Here is a 24,756-nt window from a genome sequence, read left to right as displayed (position 1 = left end):
TACAACTGTGAGGTCAAATATGTTAATTCTTTAGTAGCAATCTCGTTTAATTGCCGAGTTTGCGAATAGCAAACATAACAAGAAAGTAAGAAGTGAGTTTATTAGCAATTATAATCTCCCTGCCATTCCGAGCCCCAGCGCCTAGCTTCTTCCTCGCATCGTTATCTGTTGCTGTTAAGGAACAACATCACGAAATAGCGTACAATAAAAATGTTCAACTCTTTAGTAACAATTGGATTTTAAATAATCACCAGATACGGATTATAAAAATCGATGACGCAATTTTTTTTTAAGCAAATTTTCTCAATTTATTTACCGAAGTTCTGAGAGATCAAATTCTTAAAACACAAATGCAAAGAGAAAAGGTACATCAACAACTATAATATCTCCTTCGCATCTGGAGCACGATCGATAAATTCCTTCTGGCGAGATTCGTCGCGGGTTCTCTATAGGTCGTTAAAACTTGCAGCGAAAGAACCTTCCTATGATTAATATACAGTGAATGTGTGTGTCTACCATCTCTTAGCAACAGTTTAAAGCGTTCGCCAAGATGAAGAGAGAGAGAAAGACGGGCATGTAATTTCTTCTCGAACGAGAACTTTGGAGTTTGCGAATGTGGCGCATTAACTCGAGTAGCGGTTTGCCGTGGAATAATCGACGACTCTCCCGAAACTCGAGCACGTATAAACACGCCGTGGCGGTCCCCCGTTAATCTTCATCCGCGCGCTTAATCTCGTAAATAGCCGCCAGCGGGCCAGGTCGCGACTTCGTCGACGTTCAGTCGGCGCCACCGCCACCGCGAAGCGCGCTGGCGTTAATTACGTTTACGTGTTTCACATTTTCGTATTACGTTCGCGAACCACGCGGAGAGCGGAGTCGACCGCTCTTTTGTTACCCAACGCGCGATGCGTCATCATATCACCCGGTACCGGCCATTAAATCAGCCGACCACGAGCAATCGTCGATTCCCCAAGCCAGTCACGATCGCGGCCGTTTCCTCCTCGTCGAAACGATCCCTCGGCCCACCCTTACCATCTCCGTTCTGACGTGGAACGAGTGAGTTTCTCATAATTCCATCCGCGTATCGACTGAAGCTCATTACGACATTACTCGCGCGTCAACGTCGGCATAATGATTAATTCTTTCTCCGCTATCGTGGTATACATGTATGTGTTACCTGTAAGTATTACACGAAGGGGATCAAGGTTGCTGAACATTCTGTTATATACGATACTTATATGACTTTAGGATTAATCGAGATCCTCAAGCTTTTTTTAAATTTAATTAACTATTTACTATAGAATTTTAGTATTGAAGTGTTATTGCATTAATTTTTCCTCGATATGCATTTTACGTATTCGACAGTGATAAAATTAACAATTAATCTGTATGCATATTGCGTCTTTAAAGATCTTAGCAACAAAAGAGTTGAACATCGTGCTTATACATTATACATTTGTTCAGATAAAGTAGAAAGGCATTGATTTCTGACATTTATATCTGCACGAAAGTTCGATATCACTTTGTGATGAAAATTATGTGGGAGACTTATAATATTTTACGAATTAATATAATATTAAAATATTACATTTTTTAATTATTCGGAGTTCCTTTTTAGTCAACTTTAGTTATAATTAATTTTGTAGCTAAAATTACTTGCTATTTATATCATTTTAGTCAGGTTTAATTATAAATCCCTTTATCGGAGATGGATCGAGGTTACACTCGTAACCCTACATTGAACCCGTCGCTATAAGTGGCCTATATATTTTCCTTCCTTTGACCCTAAGTAAAGCTGATGAAGCAAAAACTTAAAATTATATTACAATTATAACATTAGAGGAAATAATGGAATTAATAAATTTTTTTAGAAAGTTTTATTTATTTATTTTAATATAATTTTTATAGGATACACTATTCAAGAAATGGAAAATATTTTTACGATAATTAGAAAAGATACATAAACTTAATTTACGAGATAGAGCTTAAGGAAAAAGAATATCAAAACGTATTTTATTACTTACAATAGAAATGATATTATAGTCTAATTAATCAGAGATTAAATACATATTCTATAAATAGCTAGCTATCGAATAAACTGAAAAAGAATCATCAAGCGATTATTGTGATATAAATTACTGCTGTATATAAAATAGATTAATATAAATTTTTTATAATAAAATGTTTTTAGTCACTCGTAATTAAATACGGATGCTTATTTCTGATAAATTCCCCCAAGAATTGTTGAAAGCATCTTGCTCGTTTGTCTTTCCTAAATAGTGCATGTATGCCTGTGTCATTCGTCATCGTCATCCTGATCACGCATTCGGTTTCGATATCCTGCCATTTATGGCGATGTTACCGACAATTTCGAATTTCGGTCGAGAGTGCAACGATGAGCGTGCGTTGCGTGCATTATGTGCATGCAATATATGGTACACCGCGATATACGACATCTCGAAAATTACGAACACAAAGTCTCTTACCACGTAACAACAGGCAAGAACTTCCGTGTAACCGTTATCGAGATCGCTTTATATCGCAAGTTGCTGGACCAAGGTATCAATTATATGCATTTTCGCGAAATCTTGCAAGAAATCTGTTAGTCTGCAGGAACATTATGTTCGTTATCCCATATTATAGACAAAAATGGAGTTTTAATACTTGGTTTCTTTTTTTTTTCTGAGAAAATTAGAAACTTATTTCGCAATAAACCTTTCTATTTTTATCTTCTGGAAAACATTGATCCATTAATCTGTTTCTTTTTGGGGGGGAAAAAATTAAAGCATTAAAATTTCATTTCACTCAAGAATGAAACGCGGGTAATGAAAGTCATGAAAATAACATTTATTAAAAAATAAAATATTTTTCATTTAATCCTGTAATCAAAAACGTATAGAATTTATCATATGTGTTGATCACGAAAAATATTTTAGTATTTTCATAACTTATTATTACTAATAAGTTGAAGTACGGAATTACTAATAAGTTGAAGTACTTTCTCACTAATAAGTTGAACTAATAAGTTATAGTAACTTCACATTATTGTAAAATTCTTAAATTCATTAATTCAACTATTGAATATTTTAATATTAATAATTTACCTGTTAATATTGCAATAAACTATTATTTCCTGATTATTTTTTGTATATAAGAGTGTGTATCGTACAACTTTTATACACAATTATATATAAATAACAAAATAAAATTTATAATATTTAAGATTAAAATACTCTTATTTCCAAAAATGCTTATACTTATTAAAATACTCTTTAAAAAAGTGTTAAAGTATTCGGGATAACAATTTTTACAATACATTTTCACTATTGAGATTATTTAATGAATAACGCTTTTACTAAATTTTATAGTGTGCCGTAATGTGTTAAGACCACTAACAAATTACAATAATATTGTCCATAAGCATATTGTACTTAGTAGTTAGTAGCACTTAAATTAAACGAAACTTTGTAAAGTTTTGCAAAGATCGATAACATTGACTGTTACGAAGATGAAGTGTGCAATCGCCCTGATAAAATATGGAATGGGGTAAAATAAAGTTACAGGAGTAGAAGACATCCAACTACATACCTATCTTATTTTATAACCGGCTTTATAACTTGTTCAATGCTGCTAACATAATTCACCAATATTTCATATGCGCGGCGCGCGAGAAGGCTAGCTCAGACTTGTCGCGCAGAAGGTTTTATCGTTCGTGAAAAGCGTGGTAGTGCATGGTGGGCGAAATTGTTAATCTAGACATATAACCCGAGATTGAAAATACACATTAAGATGAAAGCTGCGAGACTTTACTTCTTGAAATACAGAGCGAAATAATATGAGATAATTTCTACTTCTGGAAATTAAATTAATTGTCTAAATTGATTATTCCGTTCATCTGCGCCGACTGCGCCTAGAAATTAAATTGATCGTCTAAATATAAATTGGTAATCTTTTATTGTGATGAAAAGTGTTTTTAATAGCTGCTATCGAAAATTTTACATTTGTTCTCACGAAATGTTTTATTGATTGTTGCAGATATCAAAATGGGTTGTTTCGGGAGCAAAGACAAGTTGAGCAAAGAAGATATGGACTTCCTTAAGTCGCATACGCGATACGACGAAGCGACCATAAAGGAATGGTACAAAGGTTTTAAAGTGAGTATCGAGAACTGCTGAATATCATGCTAGTTGTGAGTGCTGCTGAGTTATGGGTCGAAAATTAAATTGAATGCTTTGTTAAATACGCAATTGTGATGATTTCGTATATTTCGTAGCGACCTCAATTTTTCTCCGTACATTCTCACTGTAATCGCGTCCTATGATGTATTATGGCGGTGATGATAAAAGACACTTGAAAGTGCTTTGTTGAGTGATGAAAAATTATTCGCACAAACTCTATATCTCCAGCGTTGAAAGAATTGTTTTCATTTCTATCTTTTGCTAAGAGCTTTACTTTCATTTGTGTGATCTATTGAATATAGAATTCTTAGGCCATTTTAGTATTTCCATTGTTTATCTGTGCGTAATAACAATAACGAGTACGATACATGATGAGAAAGGACATGAGTTTGCTCATAAATAAAAAATAAATAACGTTTATTTACAATTATAGTTTCTCTCTAAATTTTCTTTGATGCAGAATAATAGATATATCTTAACAGTTTTTACACGACGAATAAATTATATTCGTTTTATTATTAAATTACTCTGCGCGATTGTTAATTCTTTTTTATTAATCTATGCTTTATTTTAAATAACTTTTTATCACATCTCATTACTTGATTTTATTATAGATTTGTTTTTTTTTAACATTTAGCATATATGTTACGATAAAATATGGGAGAAAAAAATTACATTTATATATTAAGATTTATTATAGACATTTCGTGACAAATATAAATGGGTTCCCAACTGTAATGCTTTATTGAAAATGAAAGCGTATGGATAAAAAGGGAAAGATATATATAAACTAGAAAATTGATTCATTTTCTGAATGTTCTGGAAATATGAATAAGAATATTTCATGATTTCCTGTTGCATTAAAAGAGAGTGATAATTACCATTAATGGCTTGTGCTTGTTCAACGTAATCACAATAAATAGAAAATTACTGTTTATATTTATGAACGTTTATGTGAATAAAATTGATGCAAATTCGTTAATAAATGCAACATACACATCTGTGATACGTCAGTTGGAATATGCAGCCACCCGTATGCGCAATTACGCCACATTAAATATGCTGCGCGATATTTCACATGCATGCGCGGCCATGTAACTCTCGCGAAAGCTCTCATTTCTCGTAAGGAAACAGTGAGTGGTTATACAAAATCATAAAGGGTTTCCGGTTATGAAATTTCGTAAATGAGAATTTCTAGTTAAATTACAACATGTTCATTCATAGTTTATTCTTGAAAATCTGAAACTTAATTTAGGTGCAATAACATTTTTTAGAAATATTTTTAACAATTTAATAAAGTTTTATAAATATAAATTTGAATATAAATCATACGAAGGTTCACGGTTAAATTTCATAAATAAGAATTTGTAGTTCAATTACAACATATACCTATATCAACAAAAAAATCTTTTCATTTATAGCTTATTTGAATTGAATACGTTTTATATAAATGAAAGGTATTCGATGATGTTATGACATTATTTGTCTAATTACATATTGCGAAAAGCTTTGTCACATCTTATTAATAATTTAAAATTGATATGTGGTATGATTAATAATTTAATATTATATCATTATGATATATTACGATATATTATTTACCTATTGAAAAATAGTCGTGTGAGATGATACCGAGGCTAATTAATTCAATGTATGATATTTTATTTATTTATTACATAGCAATTATTAATTTATTTGTTACATATTCGACGTCTATGAATAAACCACGTTGACACGATGAGTTTTATGTAATACGTATTTTAAATATTAAATAAATTGAAATTGTCATTCTTTTCGTACATGACAAACTTGACATTTAGTCCATTAACATTTAGATCATTGTTAGATCTAATTAGAGCGTTATTATCTTAGAACACATTATCTCATTCATACATTTATACATGGCATTCGCGAATAATACGTATATACAATATATAATATATGGCATGTCATGTAGTATAAATATTTATTCAACATCGATACAGTTCAGCATTGCTTGAGGCTGTCTTTATAATATTGTATACATATAATTTCATACAATTACGTTATTATATTACAACACTATCGTGTAAACATTCGTTATCTCATTATACATATGTATACATCAATCATTGATGCATATTAAATTCATTTAACGAATATGCAGAATGCTACAAAATGATATCTTGCAAGAGTCACTCAAGTCTGAAATTAAGAATCGATTAATTTTCAAGTATTAACACATAGCGTCAAGTTTATAGATATAGACACGATAGACAGTACCGTATCGCCATAACAAGATTTTCAAGCGAGTATTCTTGCGAGATAAATCAATTTAGATTACAAAGGTGAGGGGAACTGACTCGCACGAACTGTGACGTGAGTTGCATCGCGAGAGTGAGACGTGACGTTTTCGCGGAAGCAGCTAATCCCGCGGAAAAGTTACTTTCTCGAACAGTTTAAACGCGGATCCGTCGTCGACCGGACTAATTAAACTGAGTTGAGTCGTTAGAGTGGACGTTCCGCAATTCGGTCGCATTGCAACAGCAGCGGCTCGTTGCCCGCGCATCTCCCTCATCGTGTGATTTGCAATGTATTCTACACGCGACTTCGTCAAGTCTGTGGATTGAAATAAATGAAGACTGATGATCACCACATATCGACCTGGGTGAGAAGAAGGAGATTGAAAAATATCCCAATGCGGAAGCGACGCCGCTTGATCGCCCGTTCGCTCGTTTTGTAAAAAGGCTGGAACGAACGGTGCTAAATCAAGGCTAATCTGATACGAAGGGAGAGATGACACTGAAATGATGCGATATTTTTCTCAGGGGTTCATATCTTGCGTTCAACCAGCAAGACGAAGATACTTATCCCGCGATCGATAGAATTCGCCGCGGAGATGAAAGTCTTACTTTAGTCAAATCGGTTGATTTAAACGCAATATAATTTTAGCATAGTATTTTTATTCAGACTGATTTAATGTATATTTCTATATTTAATAAAAATCTCCACATATTTAATAAATTTTATACTTAAGTGTATGAAAAACATATTAACGCGACACTCTTACTTTGGTGTGCACATATAAGAGCTATTTTCGTTGAAGTAATATTTATCCATCTGGTTATTACGCAAAATATAATAGCATTTTAAGCAACTTATTTTCTATGTTAATATAACATGTTTAATTTTTTTGTTTTTAATTGAACAAATGTTAATATGTTTGTATAAAATAGCATTAATTAAATAAGAGAGAAATAAAATTTTGAAGAGTAAACCAAAAATGTGTAAAGAACAAATAATTGCGATAATTAACACAATGCGATCTAAACTTGTTACTCGTGTAGGTACTATATTGTAGCTATAATTATATATGTATAATTATATTTTAGGAATGAAAAAAAGATGGAGCAAGAAATATGATAAAAAACAAAGGAAATTTTTTACTGAGCTCTATCGTATACATTTACAAGTATATTAATAATAATCAAAGGGAGATTTATTTTATATATACATATATATATATATATATATATATATATAAATAGGAATAAAATAAGATTGTCTAAAAATTATAAATTAGATAGAGATATGTTACACATTTAACATATAGGAAAATTTTATAATTCAGAGAATTCACTATTTTGTGTTTTTTCGAATGTTACAGCAAGACTGTCCTAACGGCAGGTTAACGCCGGCGAAATTTGTCGACATGTATAAAATGTTCTTCCCGTCCGGCAACGCGGAAGAATTCTGCGACCACGTGTTCCGCACATTTGACATGGACAAGAACGGCTACATCGATTTTAAGGTGAGTACCATAGGTTTTTTTGTTTGAAAAGACACGAATTGGCGCAGACTGCTGTAATGAGGCGTGTAATGACTACCGTGCCCCCCGGTGAATCATCCAAAGAGGATACGCGCACTTGTCACCACGTCGATCATTCCGCGCGATTAAACACGATACGCGACAAAATCCGCGCGTCTGATTGACTCGGGGAAACGCATTTAGACTCCGCAATACTTCCATCCAAGAAGAGAAGATCGCGTTTTCATGACGTGGAAATATCGTGAATTAGATCAACTGATGGTGCGACGATATGGGGAATCCGCGAATATTGGAAATTCGAATCGTCAGGCATTGTAAAATCTATAATGCAATGAGAAAAACGATTGGACAACAATAAGATGGTAAAACGATGCGCTAAAATACGGGGAGATTTTCATCTAGGTAACATACGAGAGCGCGCAAAGAAAACGCGAGCGACACTTATATCCGATTACGCGCTCGACAAACGCTCGACGACGTAAATCCTTTCCGAGATTTTAGATCGCATATTCTTTCGTTATACCCGGTTGTTTGTGATTGCGAATTTATATCCCTCATAATCCGCTTAAGCCGTTAATAACGCGTTATTTATATAAGTACAGCCGGCTCTCCGTCACTTTCCGTCGTCCCGTCTCGCTCCGTAGCTTCGTAACCGCCTTGACTCAAACTCGAAATCCTCTGAGAGACGTGCCTCACGTCACACGTGGTCTCCTTACGTTTGCAAACCCAGCGAGCAGATATATTCTCGGCCACCATCAGGTACGCTGCTCGGTAATTTAATATATAGTTTCAAAGCCAAAGGTGCGACGCGTCGTGTTCGCCAGCCGGCGAATAGCTATTTGACATCTGACCCGAATACGCCGAGTAAAACCCCGAGCTTTGTCTAAAGTCATGCTTTGTGAGGTGATTTCGCATCGCATCGCTGATCAAAGTCATCCTGGAGCGACTACATGATTTGCCATAGGAAGGCATCCTTCGAATGCGAACGACGCGCGACTTTTCTGTCTCACCGTATCAAGAATCATCTTGTCTTTTTGTCTTCATCTCAGCTTACCCTTCGCTGTGTTTTTTCTCTTCAAATAACGCTCTGCGCCATTCTCGACGCGATCCCTATATAACTAATTATAAAAACTTAGTAATATGTTAATGTCTGATTGTAATTTTTTCATCTCTTAGAGATAATCTGAGAGAGAAAGTAAAAAAGTAGTAGGTAGACAGGTAGACTCATGAAATAATATGTAAAATCGACATAGAAATTATGAGAAGTAAGATAAAATATGTAATATTGTAACTTTATTAAATTGATATTTATCATAAAAGGATCTAAAAGTAATAAAAATTATATATCCATTGTAGGAATATCGTGATATTACACATTATGTAGTCATTCTTTTCCTTTGCTTTGATACTAGTATGCAAGAAATAAGGCAAATAAAAGAGAGAGAGAGAGAGAGAAAGAGAAATAGTGAGAGAGAAAATTATTCGTGCTTTGAAATAATATCGGAAATTCTGTGTTACGTATATTCAGAGTAATATAGAATTTCATATAACATGTGTATAAAATAAATTTTAAAATTTCAATATAATGTTCTCTACAATAATTGCGCATTTAATTTAATTCATACTGCATTATTGTTATTGGTGATATTGGGAAATAATATAATAATAATGTTTATCTCATTGTACGAAACGCGCGTGTTAGAAAAAACGTTAAAATATATGTTACGACATATTTGGCAAAAAGTTAATCGTATATATTGATTGTATATCTAGAGCTTTATCTTTGTCTAGTTTAATCGTAGATATTGAATATGGAGTCTGAAGCGTTTTATAAGGTTTCAGGTTAAACATGTTCCGTAAAATTCTATTTTCTGTTTTTAACATATTATCGCGCTATACACTAATCATCTGCTCAGCAAAGCGTATTACGCGAATGCGTTTCGTTTCTTTTAACATCAGAATTATTGGAGCGAACTATCTTCAAGATAATTTCATGTTAGTGTGTAAATTATTCATTCACCTAAATCAAAACTTGTATATAAATATTGTTAAGCTGATAAATTATTTATTTCTTACTTTACCTTAGGAGTTCTACATTATGAAGTTCTACTAATATATCAAATAAAACGATATAATTTGTAATTACACCATTTGATAGTATTTCATTAATATAGTATTTCATTAATAAAAATTATTATATATTATGAAAAATTATTATTTCAGTATAAAATATGAAACTTAATCATGAAACTTAATTCTCGACTTAAAGTTGTACGAAAATACAATTCGCTTATAATTAATCGAAATACAAAGATTGTTATCGAAGCTTGTTATTGAATCTGTTACTAAAATACAGGATTTGTTGTCACTTATATATAAATTTGTAATTTATTAAAAGTAACTAAAATTTAAAATTTGTTACTTAAAACTAATTGAAATACTAAGTTTAGTATTTATTTACATTTTTTTAACGCTTACGAACATTATATGTAATTCATGGTATTAAATTGCCGCTAAATCGGAGCAGTTTGTTTCTTTTGTAAAGTTCTTTTCTAAATGAAAAACAGTCATTTGTTTTCAATTCCCTCGTTTAAAATTTTATTCGAAAGCAAGCAGAAGATAGATAGTCTGTAATACATAACATAAATTATTCAACAAAATAGGAATACGAATGACTGCAATTTTATAAATTATATTTTATTGTGAAAATAATTATAATTGCTTTCTTTTTATTTGAAACATTGCAGAAGTAAACACAATAATGAATAAATCATTGTCCGAAGTCTTGGAAATATCGAGCACGCGAAACAAACCAATCTACGTTCCAAATGATGAATATACAAACTTTGTCCGAGCAGTCCATCGACGCGGACATTTAATACCTACCCGGCGAGTTGTAGATGCAATCTGCCTCGCGCCTGTATCTCTCGCGGTTGTACAACACTCAAGAAATTTTGCGTTCAGATGGCGAAGTTTCGCCGGAGTTTCACCAATACGTAAGCTCCATTGTAACTTCATCGCGAGCTGAAGTTCTGTTTGTGTACAGCATGTACGCTCGCGTAAGCTCTAAGCGACTATTATTCTGATATTAAGTAAACCCGCGATGAGACGTGGCTCCTTGCATTATATCGCTATATGAATATTATCGCCGGTGAGAAAGACATTTTGAAACCTTCAGCATGTAGCTGAAAATATTGCGAGCTTAACCGATAAGCCGGGGGACACGAACCAAACGTTGGTGGTCTTTTCATTCGATTCTCCTTATCATGTCGAAACGAATAGCTATCTATATATAATAAAAATCTCTTCTGTGGACGCTCTGTCCATCGCGTTCTCTTTGGATATGATAATATCAGTTTTCTTGCTACCCGTTTTTCTTCGAGAAAAATCCGGACAAAGTTATCATCTCAGTTTGACTCTCACGATATCGTCCAAATGGAAAGAACTTCCCTCGATGGTGACGTCTTCCAGAACGTCAATAATAATAGGGGCAGTAATAAGCGATAGATTTTATGGAAAGAGAATATATGTCTCTTCATTGCAGCGAGAAGTTTTATAGCGTCGTTCGATGACACATGAAGTTTATTTTGACGAATTGAAGCTGGAAATCAGTTTTTTTATTTGTTAACTTTAGTTTCTATTATTTGTTAATCTTATTAAATGCTGAAAGAGAGGGAGAGAGAGAGAGAGAGAGAGAGAAAGAGAGAGAGAAAATAGGTCTTTTCTTTTATATTTTCTAAGTGCAACTTAAAATATCTAAAATTATTATTCTTTGTATATATACTTTTTTATTCTTACGAATAGAATTTAACTTATATTTATTTCATTTTTGCGCTTCTCGATGCTGTGTTTCTTTTATTTTGGAATCGATAATTTTTAAATTAATTTTAGATGTTACTGAAGATATCGACTATGGTACAAAATTTTTGCTAATGTGTGCGATATTTATTTAAGTGACGTAAGCTGTTGTCGTCATGATTTTGTTGAAAGTGTATGTAGTGTATGCGACTTCAAATTCTTGTAAGTTTCACAATACGCATGCAAATCCATGTCAATATATTTTTTGTTTTTAATATGATTGAGAGTGCACTCTTGTATCGTTAATAATTTTCATCAAGACGTATAATTTTCAACTGCGAACTTTCTCTAATTAAACTTCCGCAACTTTTGCGGGGAAGGAGTAATGAACTAATTCAAGCGTTTCGCACATTGAAAAGCCATTAGAGATTTAGCCAGAACTTCCGGCAGTTTAAACTTTATTTCCCGAACAATTCCGACGGAACGATGATAAATGACAGACGGGTCAGCTATCTTGGCGTTCGTGCAACTTTTCTTATTTAGAAAGACCTCGAATTCCGTTTACATTCATCGTCTTTCCTCTGGACAGTATCTGAAATCTCGGGGAATCGAAAACACCTCCGTTCTGCATAAACGGTGCTTTGCACTTTCTCAGTGTATCCAAATATATTACGAGTGACATGACAAATATTCTTCGATGTCAGGACGTTGATATATTCCTATGTTTCTTTGTGAAGGGGTTTACACGGGTTTATACGGGTTTATATGGGTATCTTCTGTATTTCTGCCGAAAGCTGCTCGATATTAAATGCATGCAATGTTTCACATATGGCTTACTTATACAGAAGATATTTTCCAGTTTTGAATGTTGCTTGGCTTTTTGTATTAAAGTATATAATCTTTTTAAAAGAAGACAGATTTTTTTAAATCAGTTCACGAATATATATTAAAAAAATTACTTGTTATGAGATTAAAGATCCATATCTCTTATATGATGTTAAATTAATATTGTAAATTATTAAAATAAAATACTTTTTTAGTTTATCTTATACGTTATTTTATATGTAGAAAATATGTTGCATATCGCAATCGTCATCTCTTTTGATCCACTGAAACAGAATATTTGATATCGAACAAATTTTGATTAAAAGCAAAGAAAGTCTCTATATTTCATACATGTATATGAATACTCAATAGTTTAAAAATAAAAAAGTTATTTGATTAATTGATAATTTAGCCAAATATATAATATATACTCTTTTGTTACAAACGAACTAGTGCTGCAGTTTCTCTACTGTCTGAGAATTTACGAAGATTTCGAAGAGAGTACGAGCTTCATTCACGCCTTTCCCTTGAAAACTTTTCGCGCGGCGTACCGTGTAATTGCATTGTTGCACTCGGACGCACCATTTGGGACTGAAAGTTAACTCGCTAAAGACTTATCTCCAAAGCTTATTTCGAAAGGACATTTTGAGAGTGCGATCTCTAACTTTATCCTGTATATCTGTATCTTAAAGGTAAAGAATCGTATCTCCAGTTTTTTGTCAAAATGGAGTTAATACTTTTTCCAGTATACTAGGAGCTTAAATTGTATAATGGTAAAGGGTGTTTATTATTACTGTCCATTATTATTATTATTAGTTCCTGAGGTATAATATTTAGAAAAAGTTTATAGTGTCTTAATTTTGGTCAGGTACAGCACGTGACAGTTGTTCTATTAAAAATGTCGGTTAAATTATCGTATTTTATTAAAAACTCAATAAATCAAATTGCTACTCTTATTTTATATCTTAAAAATACACCATTTCCCAATTTAAAACTTCAAGCTCTGTTTTTTCTAAAGGACCCCGCAACGGTCATGGGGGGTTTTGGCTCCCAGTCAAATTTAACAATAATGTAGGATAATTTAGTTCATAAAATGCTGATGAAAAGTGTCTATAGGCAAAAAGCCCAAAAATGTACAGTTTCCGAGATATAAGTCATTAAAGAGTGAAAAAATGAGAGTTTCAGGTTTCAGCTAATATGGCAGTTTGCAACGGGCTGAATGCCATGCTTTCACTAAAACATTTACTTGATTGCTGGATGAATTATACTTATGCACAGTATGCGTGTTCACATAGTCAAGTCAATGATCAAACCATACGTAATATGTCATTGCATCGAATGACATGTATGCAACATATATAGCAAGCAAGAATCATTTACTTATTTAATGTTAATCTTTGCAATGTATGAAAAGTACAATAATAACTGTAATTCACAAGTCGGTTTAGTAGTATTATATTGTGAACACGCATACTGTGCATAAGTATAATTCATCCAGCAATCAAGTAAATGTTTTAGTGAAAGCATGGCATTCAGCCTGTTGCAAACTGCCATATTAGCTGAAACCTGAAACTCTCATTTTTTCACTCTTTAATGACTTATATCTCGGAAACTGTACATTTTTGGGCTTTTTGCCTATAGACACTTTTCATCAGCATTTTATGAACTAAATTATCCTACATTATTGTTAAATTTGACTGGGAGCCAAAACCCCCCATGACCGTTGCGGGGTCCTTTATAAATAATGGAGATACGATTCTTTATCTCTAAGGGTCTAAGGTAAACAAATACATATTGGGTGCTTACGAAGAAGCACCCGGAGTTAGCTCGGGGGTAGATTTTGGTATAGCACATGTTACGTGCACTGTACCAAAACCTAACCCGGAGCGCCTCTTCGTAAGCACCCATTATTCACTCTCGTTTCATATATTGGTGCATGATATTTTGTATTTCCATTCCATTCTCTTTAGTACTGAGATAAATTATAATACGTATTCCAACAATTCGTTAGGCTGATATTCATTTCTCGTTTAATGGCAGGATATCAATTTGCCCGCTGCTTCATGATTATACAAGCTGCAAAATTGCAGTAGATGGGGACCAGTAGTAATATAAAGTTAAAAAACATTACGGATATATCGCTATAAATTATTATTAATTTATTTGCGTTATTATTATCAATAATTGCACATTATACATGAATGATATTGATAGAACACTAGTGAACATTCATTCTAAGTGTAAAGTTATACTTTATGTCAGTTTTATGTTCCACACGAGATAGCACATGATGCATCACCTCTTCAGGAAGACCAACTTTCTAATAACTTTATTTATTCTTGCATGATAGAAATATGACCTTATAAAACATGCTATTGGTAAAAAATCTAAAACGAATGTTTTCGAGTTTCAGTTTTGCGTTACGCATTTGCGATAACGTTAAGCAATTTTTATTTATATCTCGTTGACACACGGTCATGATTTATTCGTAAAACTAAAGTCATTAAAAACGTTTTAAAGATTTTTCTGAGAGAATTTCGAGTTTTACGTGGAATATGATTACACAAAATGTTCAGGGTGTTCACTTACGTTGCGGTAAAGTAAAAGGTCATATTATACGTCACGTAACCCGTGTGCAAGAAAAAAGTGTATGTTTTACAGAAAGCTTTTCTGTACTTTCATGTCCGTCCTTGAATCACGAACAGGCTTGACCTTTTCGTTTTTCTTAAAGAGCGCTCGATCGCGATCCTGAGGTTGAATTTCCATTAGTGTCCATTCGGCAAAGGTCCATTTTGAAAATCCACTTCGGAACGTTCGTGTTCGAAGGAACATTTCTCAATGTTCGAAGTTGCTTAGTTTTGAAGCGTACGTTCCTCCGATACTTCGTACCGCATTCTTGTGCCCTTTTCTTGTTTCACTCGTTGTTTTCATTTCACGATGAAATGTGCTTTAAACTTTTAATAGCTAAGTGTTGAAAGCATAAAGTTTGTAGAACGTGATCGCGAAAACATTAATACGAATCGCGGTTTATGTAATTTAAGATTAATAAGCGTGAAAATAGCATACTTATCTTTCCACAAGTTAGGTTTTGTATACTAGTGTTTTTTTTAAATTTTTTTTAAAGATTCTTGTATAATGAATTTGTTTCATACTTACAATATTACAATGCACGTTTGAAAATTGTGCATTAAAAGATATAAATTATTCACGTTCAATGGACAAATCGTATTAACATCAACAGAGCTACATGTATGCAATTCAGTGTATGTGGATGTATATATTGGCTATATGGCACACATCATAAAAATATATACATACATGCATTTAAATTTATTACTTACATTTCATATTATAATTCCGAGAGCACGCAAAGCGTGGACGATTCGAAAGCGCGAATAAAGCTTTAGTGTGATACGGTTTTGTGATTAAATATTATGATGCAAAAAGTTAAAATAAGCCTGCGGATGCGAGCCTACAGTTCTCCTAAAACACATTCTGTGTGTGGCTGCCCTTTTTCAATAATATCAGTTTCAAGACTAGACTTCTTGTTCTCAAGATAGTATAGTGAGATACTCGCAACCAAAGAAACGTTTTATCTCAATTAAAGACCGTATAGAGTGCGTTTGTGCTTCAGATTGTTTCAGTAACAAACAAGAAATGCGTCTTGGATTTTCTGTACCTCAAGGAAATTGCATTCCGAAGGGTTGATAAATAAATAAAGACATAAAGGGAAAGTCTTTTAACAGTGTTTTTATTTTTAATATTAAGCATTTAATAACTTTATCTAAAATATATTATGAATCTTAGAAGATTCTGTTGAAAATAACACACGAGATATAAGATTTTATATATATCTTCGTCTTTTAAAGTTTATTTCACAAGAAGCTATTTATATAATTTATATCTTAATTAAAATTACAATAAATGATGATAGGACTAATTTTATATTATTGAATATTTTAATGCGTGATTTATTGAAAATTGTCCTATAAGAAAGTACAAAACTTCTTTGTTAAACGTTTCCAATCGCTCATTTTCAATCATTCATTTTTGAAATACGAATAAAGTTTAAATATCCAAGGATGTCATATATGAACTTGTTACGAGCTTTCGACGATGGTAAAATTGGTGTACAAAATAAAGGTGGCGTGTAAACAAACCAAATTAATGATTGACAGAAATTGCGCGACCCACGTTCTTTCGACTTCCTTTACCTTGATTTTCTTAACTTAACGTGAACGACGTATATAGAGATTTCCGACCAAAGCACTGGGTCTTTTTCCACATCCACATCACGATCCTGCCTAAAGCTGTATACGTGACTCTGAAAATAATAAATACGAAAACTACTGTTATCTAAAAATGTTTACAAAATCTGAATATTAATTTGTGCAGATGAGTTATTTTACAGGAAGTAATTTGTGAGAAAAAAATAATTAATAGTAAATAATTTACGAGCAAAAAGTTACATTTGGCGACACGTTATTTAAATATCATAACATTATTAGACTCAATCTACTTTCAGCTACATATAGTGATTATAGATGAGAATAATTTTTTTTAGTTCTCATTTAGACAATAAAATAATCTTATTATACAATTATACAATTAAATAAAAAAATGGTTAATTTTGTCTCTGCTTTAAAGGATATATGAATTTAAAGGATATATCACAATATGTGGACTATATTACTAACTGCTATAAGATAGTTTTAATATTTTAAATTACTGAGAAGGTTTAAGCCTGTCCTAGAAACGTTTTACATATTATACGCTATAATATTTCTCATTTTTTACCAAATCCGCCCTTTTATCGGGGTGTCTGATTGCATAATTTCTCTATGCATTTATCAAGTAACTGTTTTGAATGTCCGCTCGAGGAATACCAATTGCGAGTGCTACTCGGAAAACTCTCCAGGAAAACCACTTCGCTCCAATCTCAACATTCGCCTCGCGTTTATTCTCACGAGCATGGTGTTTGCAAGGCCAGTTAATGGCATCACAAAGATGTTTTCTCTTCCTGGTATCGGTCGTCATTTCTTCGGTAATGTCAGAGCTTTGCCACGGGTTCTTTCGTAAGCTTCGCCGGTAAGCTGCATCTAAAATAAGTGCGAGCCTAAGGCTAGTCGCAGAGGGGAAATGGTCCGTTCCTTTTTCCCCTCCCTCTCTTTCTCTTTCTCGTTTTCTCCGAGGTCAATACGAGAAGTGACACTTCAGAGGTCAGGTGGAGCAAAGAACCGGCTCGTCCTCCGTCCGCCCTCTTCTCCGCCCTATAAAGCCCTCGTCTCGTTTGTCTACCTCGGGCGGCAGGTGACCCAGTTCTGCCGGAACGTACTGCTCTCTAACGACTTGCTACTCGAAAGGTATCGGCCTGGGGGCGAGTATACCCGCATGGATTCGACCCGACAAATTCGCTCGACACAATCACGACCGCCATTGTGACGCCGTATCATGATCGCGAGGTTTTACGTTTACGCGATTTCGGGCCGGTAACATCACGCGACGGAGACATGACGCTCGTAAAAGGAGCCATAACTTCGAGATGGTGACGCGTGCGATGATCGATAACACATCTCTGGAAGATATTGAGAGGGTTGTTAACGAGATATGCAAGGAGATATGCAAGACAATTATAACCTTTACCATTTACAATTTATAAAAAGATCTTTCATAATAACTCGCAAAATCCATCGCAATGTTATAAAATGAGAACATTGTACAGCTTTTTGTTACGTAATAATTTAACAATTAGATATTCCTTTCTAATAAGTTTTAGGAAGTTCTTAGAGAAATTGATTAGAACTTACAAGAATTTTTTATTATTTTTTAAATATAAACATTTTCTTTATATATATATGTTTAGTCCAGGTTTTATTTTCACATTTCTCGAAAATATAACAAGAAGATAAATTTATGGGAAAAGAATCTAAATTTCAAATTTTTAAATTTAAATTTGCAATTCAAAATATCTATTATATGAAAATTTTTCATCTCTTGTCAATACCTTTTGCAACTTTTAATATTATTCTATAATCATATGGATAAAACAGAAGAGAATTAAGAAGGCCAAATAATAAATTAATTTTAAATATATATCAAAAAAATGTCTTTATTTTAATTCCTAAAGACTTGAAAATATCCGAGAAAAATCAAGAAATTGTTTTTTATCTGAAACATCCTGTTTAATTCAATGTTTTGATTTTAACATTTTAATCGTTCAACCGAGTTATTTTTAAGATGTTTTGGCATTAAAACGGATTCTAAGCCGATTTCTGCTCGAATCATTGTATTTCAAGTGTAGAGATATTTCTCAGGGTTCTGGCAGAGGGGTGTTTGAATTATGGCATTTTAAAGCCGATTCTCTCTTCGACGCGTATTACAGATATACACCTTGGAAAATAGATTTTCGTTTCGCACAAAGGGGAGATTTGTAGCGAGGAAATAAAAGTTTTGATATCGCGTAGCTGCGCAACGACGTTACTGATGCGGGATACCATCGGCTTTTGTGTTGCAGGAATTCCTACTGGCGATCGACGTAACGTCCAGCGGCACGCCGGAAGAAAAACTGAAATGGGCGTTCCGTATGTACGACGTTGACGGCAACGGCGTTATCGATATGCAGGAAATGACGAAGATCGTCCAGGTACCGTGACTCATGAATAATGCATGCGCTTCGATTTATCTCCACTTAGTTGCACTCGACCGCAACTCTTCTGAACGGAATACAGAATTTTTCATCACTTGACGTCAGTACTATCGGCATGGTTAATCAATGAGGGGTAGAGAGGAGAATTGATTCCCCGATATATTCCGCAGCCGGTATATATTTATTTATATTAAAAAATGCACGGCTCTCTTCTATACGTGTCGCGAGTTCGTAAGCTCATGTTTTATTGCACACAACGTCACTACATTTCTCTCGCGATGACTAACTATAAGAGAGACTTGACAATGAATGTAGGAACACAGCAGCGCGAACTGAAGTCGTTTTATCGATACGCACGCTGGATTCCATTTTTCTCTTTACATTCGTAAACACGCGATATTTCGGTTCTTCCGTAACGAGATCGCACATACCACGTACCTAAATGATTGTTTTCCATTCGGTCGCGAATAAGTCGACGCTGGTTTGCATAATTAACGCGCGATTGCACGGTAATAAATCAACAACACTGTTTTCCCGCGTCCGTCCAGTGCACCTCTCGGTGGTGCTTATTTACGTCGCATTGAGTGGCGTATGCAGCGAATACCGACGCGCTAATATTTCATGAACGGCCCATTCGCGAGAGAACGGATGTCGACGTAGCCGCGCGGCTATTCCACTCGACGACCGTACGAGTTTCTCCAGAAACGCCAGAAGCGAGGCTCTTCGTTAAATACAGCTGTCGCGTCTCATTTTTAAATAAGTAATTGAAGTTTCTGTGCCGGTGATGTAGCAGCAGCGGGCGGTATAGCCGAGACGAATGGAAACTTTGTAACGAATGGAAACCTTTTGCATAAAAAATTTGCGCAAAATTGCGAGGTCACATTCCCCACACGCGCAGATAAAAGCGCTTTTCAATATTTAAATGGCATCCTGGTTTTTCAGGATTTTAACGTTTACTCGTTTTGCATTAATGTAGACAATAATTTTGCAATAATAACCATATAGGCATGATAAAGGAAATTTGAGAGATTAAAAAACACATAACGCGAGAGGAATGGCCAACCGCACGTAAAACATGATCTTTTAATATCGAGAAAATTATAATTTTGTCGCACGCAATTTACATGCGAAGAATATGACAATTTTTAAATTTTAATCATGGCAAGAAACAAAAGGAGTCGTTGCCAAAAATCCAGATCTAAAGATGATCTAATAATAACTTTAAACTTGCTGGGGATATATTTTAGGAAGAACTTGAAATTATTATGCGGAATAAAATCCGAAAATTAGGGCACGAAGATAAAATCGCGGTAAAGAAGCTAATTATCACATTATATATTTGGGTATAAATCCGAGTAAATAGAGAAACTCGCTTGTATGCTAACAGAGCGCGGAAAATCGCGATAAAAATCCGACGATGTATTTCATAAAAGTATTATTATCATAAACTTTATATATTTTAACGCAGCTTTTCATTATTTTATTTTTTTCCAAGTGTATTCTTACAAAGTAAATATGTCAAAATCGTTTTTACTCTGCAATAATGTAAATATAATTAATAAATTTATGGGCAACGAAATGTGGAATAGAATGCTTGGTAAAAGTTACATGATAGAAAATTAATTAATGCCAATATCCTTTGTCATATAAAAATATGTATTATGATTATTGGAATAACTATATATTGATATTTTACTTTATACTACACTTTATATCGATTTAATTACTACCCATTTAATTACTCTGTGATTAATTACTCTTTAATTATTCTCTAACGAATTTTCATTAATATTAAAATTATATAATATTAATATTATACATATAAGTATTAATATTAAATATTGATATTTTAATATTTTTATTCGATATTTATGTTGTATCAGTCCTTTAAAGATTATGGAAGCAAAATACCTTAAATATTTTTAACTTTCTTTCATAAATTGTATACATATTCCTATAAAAATCTTTTTACTCCTAATAAAAGCCGATACCGATCACTTATTATCGAAAAATAACAATTTTTTTCATTCTAAATTTTGAATACTGAAGAAAATCGTCTTGAAAGAGATTAAAGCGTTTTAATTATCGGTAAAAAGTTTTGCTGAAAGAAAATAAAAAGATCTTTAGTCCTTGCTTTTTGAGATACGTTATCGTTTTCGTTAAAAAACTGATTGAGCCGCCTAGTCGCATCCGTTAGGATACTCGTCTCCACGCTATTAGAAGTTCGGAACTTCCGCGACGCCACTTCCACGGGAATTCCGGTAACCGGGGCTTTCCGCGCTCAATGAAAATTAACGACGGAATGTTTGCTGAAACTCCGCGCATCCATGTTTAACACTTAACCCGTGAACATCTACATCGCGAAACGCGCGTTTCCTGTAACTCAATTGACCCTACATTCCATTGTCGAAACTCTGAGTATCCTAACAGTTGTTGTTGGTTGCTGCTGATATCTCTAAGTGCATTGTTTCAAAAACGCTGCCGTTTCTTCAGATCAGTCAAATTATGAAGCACCATATATATATATATATATGTATAAAAAAAAATATTTATAGATTATTTTTATAGATTTATTTCTATCGTTTGTAGAAATAAAAATGAAACAGATGAAAATATCTTTGCAAGGCAATATTTTATACAATTGCTGAACACAAGAAAAAATAATTTTTATATGAAGGTAACAGCAGCTCATCACAATTATAATTGTTTATTTAATATTGCAATTCATATGGTAAACATTTTGTTATGTTACATTTGAAATTTACGTTACAACGTTCGAACTTCGTATTATACTCTTTACAAGATAATTCTAACATGTAGTTTGAAGATTGATTTATAGCCTTCTATAAACATGCATCGTGTAGGGAAAACCGAAAGAGGATTAATTTTGTTTAAATAATTTTGTTTCACCGGTAAGTCTACCAATGCGTTTGCGATAAAATTAATCTGCTTTATCTCACGTCTAGCTGCTGAGTGAGAGAATAATAAATTTCGCACATTTATCTCTGTCCGAACGATTTACTGTGGACTAATCGGAAAGAGTACGAAAAAGAAATTCTAAATAAAGAATCACTGGTACGCTTTAGTGGCTCTCTAAAATAAAATATCGGTGCGATGAATTATATTTTTGGGGCAACACGATTTATCACTTAGTCGAGCTTTGCTCAACCGTGAACGCAACACATAAGAAAAATAAGTACATGTGCCACGCACGATTTAATTTCGAAGTTATCAATTTCTTGGCCAACTGCAAATGCATTACGCATTTCGTGATAATAAAATTGCTGGTTGCGACAAGTAAAGAGAGTTTTTTATTTTTTTACGCTGTTAAAAAACAGCGGTCAGTATTTTAATAAAATTCGTATAAACTTATTTGGCAATTATTTTATAAGTCTATTAAGATTTAAAATGTGTATAATACTTTAAATAAATAGTTTAAATTAAAAGATTAGAGAACAAATTAAGTTATGTACATATTAAATTGTTATATGTACGTTTTGTCATGCTACTAATTTTTCTATGAATCGTAAACTTTTATTGTTAAAAGGTAGTATATTTTTTATTATGGAAAGAAATTGCTAAAGTAATAAATGATTGTACATTCGAAACGTATTTTCATAGTTCGGCAGTATATATTACGTAAAGCGAAAGAAGCTACCGGCTTATCGCTATTAGAAGACTGCTTACCGGCACGGGCGGTCCATTGAATGCTCATTAATCAGCCGTTTTTGTATGCCTGAGTCGCGTATATAACCTTCGATCTTGATGGATTTAGGACGAACTGTCGTTTACAAAAACGTGACACAAGAGTTGTTCGTGCGGTATTCGTGATTTACGACTTTATTGCGTTTATAATGCGTTTATAACTAAGCTAATATGCAAATCTGCATTTCTGCTTAATCTATCTTGACTGCACTTTCTTAGGAAAAATAGTATTTTTGTCAAAGAATCTAGCAATATACCTAAGCGTGTCGATTTTTTTATATTTTATATTTCTCTTTGTGCGCCGAAAGTGTGTAATATTTGCTTAAATATCATTTATATATTAATAGTTTTATCTTGTCAAGCCCTAAGGGATATATGTATATACACACACACACACACACACGTACAAAATTTATCTGATGTATTACGTGAGAAGGTAAGTTGTAAACTAAAACTGCCTTAATCTTCTTACTCCCTAATCAGCTTAACGATTCTCTGTGAACTAGAATTGCTAAAATATTTTTAATTCCTTATAAGAAAGTGTAGAATAAATCTACCTTAAATTCTATGTTAAATTCTGAGATCTTTTACGAATTCCAATTGGAAATATGTCAAAGCCTTGGAACGAGGATGATTGATATCATTTTGCGAATTGAAAGCAGAAGAGAGATTATTTCCCTTTTGAGATTATTGGGAAACGAATTGATCGTCCTTCGTATTCCAAGACGTTAATGGAAAGCTGCTCTTCGTTTCGGATATCCCAAAATATAGACTGCTTTTCCAGATATACGCGACGGAGAATTGCCAGCGGGGCGGGGGTGATGCGTTAATTCTACACGAGGCTGAATATACCACGCGGAGAAAACAAAAGTGTTGTCCTTCTGTTCCCAGGCGATATACGACATGCTCGGCGCGTGTTCGAGCAATAGGCCGGCGGACAGCGCGGAGGAGAGAGCGAAGAACATATTCGCGAAGATGGACGAGAACAACGACGGGCAGCTGACGCAGGACGAATTCCTGAAGGGCTGCCTCCAGGACGAGGAGCTGTCGAAGATGCTCGCTCCTTAATCCCGACGTCGCCGCACCTCCGAACGAGTCGTCGACGACGCGCGATCGTAAAAAGGACACTGCGACCCCCACACCACCCCGACTCCCTCAGAAAAACTCGACGGAAACGTCAAAGCGCCGGCAGCAATAAAGCCACCACCGAAAACGTCACACACTCGCGAAACACACACGCATCCATTCACACGCGACGCGTATCAACGACAATTTCCTATTAACTATGACGTATACGCTATTATTGTAGCGTTTTGATAACGAGGCTGTCGCTTGTGCCCGACGAGGAGGGCACGAACCGCGACAACGGAGAGAATGATCGAAAATGATAGATAAACGAGGAGAAGCGGCGATTCAAATCGAGTCGCCGTCGATCCTTCACGGGGGCGAGACCCGAAAGAGAAAAGATTTCTCGGGGGGGACGCGATCGCACAGTGATTCATCGCACGCTCAGATTTTTCGCGCGGTTGACTGCGGGACAGCAACAACGTGGGTGGTGCATAATCGGTGGAAAAGAATGTCTCGCGAACATGGGAAAATATGCAGAGTGTGACATCATCGTCGACGACGGGGAGGGATCTAATTAGCTTGTGGAGGTCCTCATCCGTTTCGCGAACTCGCCAACCGTCGACAACCGCCTCGCCCGGATTCACGAATGTCCTCGGAGTGCGGTGACGGAATTAACGCGGCGAACGAGCCTTCCGTTCTCATCCGTGGGAGGAAGGTGACAACGAGTC

At 34.2% G+C, this 24,756-nt stretch overlaps 1 protein-coding gene across 4 annotated transcripts in view; it reads left to right on the top strand.

The window, feature by feature from the left end:
• Positions 1-24,053, top strand: part of LOC112465000 (neuronal calcium sensor 2) — a 125,122-nt gene extending 101,069 nt beyond the window's left edge. For all 4 annotated transcript variants that reach the window (XM_025032342.1, XM_025032340.1, XM_025032339.1 and 1 more), the window contains 4 exons: positions 4,036-4,154; positions 7,825-7,968; positions 19,124-19,252; positions 23,852-24,053. In XM_025032342.1, the coding sequence (XP_024888110.1) occupies positions 4,044-4,154; positions 7,825-7,968; positions 19,124-19,252; positions 23,852-24,028 (561 nt within the window). In that variant the 5' untranslated portion in view covers positions 4,036-4,043 and the 3' untranslated portion in view covers positions 24,029-24,053. The remainder of the gene's footprint in view (positions 1-4,035; positions 4,155-7,824; positions 7,969-19,123; positions 19,253-23,851) is intronic.
• Positions 24,054-24,756: the final 703 nt, after the last annotated feature.

This window comes from Temnothorax curvispinosus, unplaced genomic scaffold, assembly GCF_003070985.1.
Source record: "Temnothorax curvispinosus isolate PA1 unplaced genomic scaffold, ASM307098v1 QBEX01014792.1, whole genome shotgun sequence".
Lineage (NCBI taxonomy): Eukaryota > Metazoa > Arthropoda > Insecta > Hymenoptera > Formicidae > Temnothorax > Temnothorax curvispinosus.
This window is presented reverse-complemented; position numbering and strand designations above follow the sequence as displayed.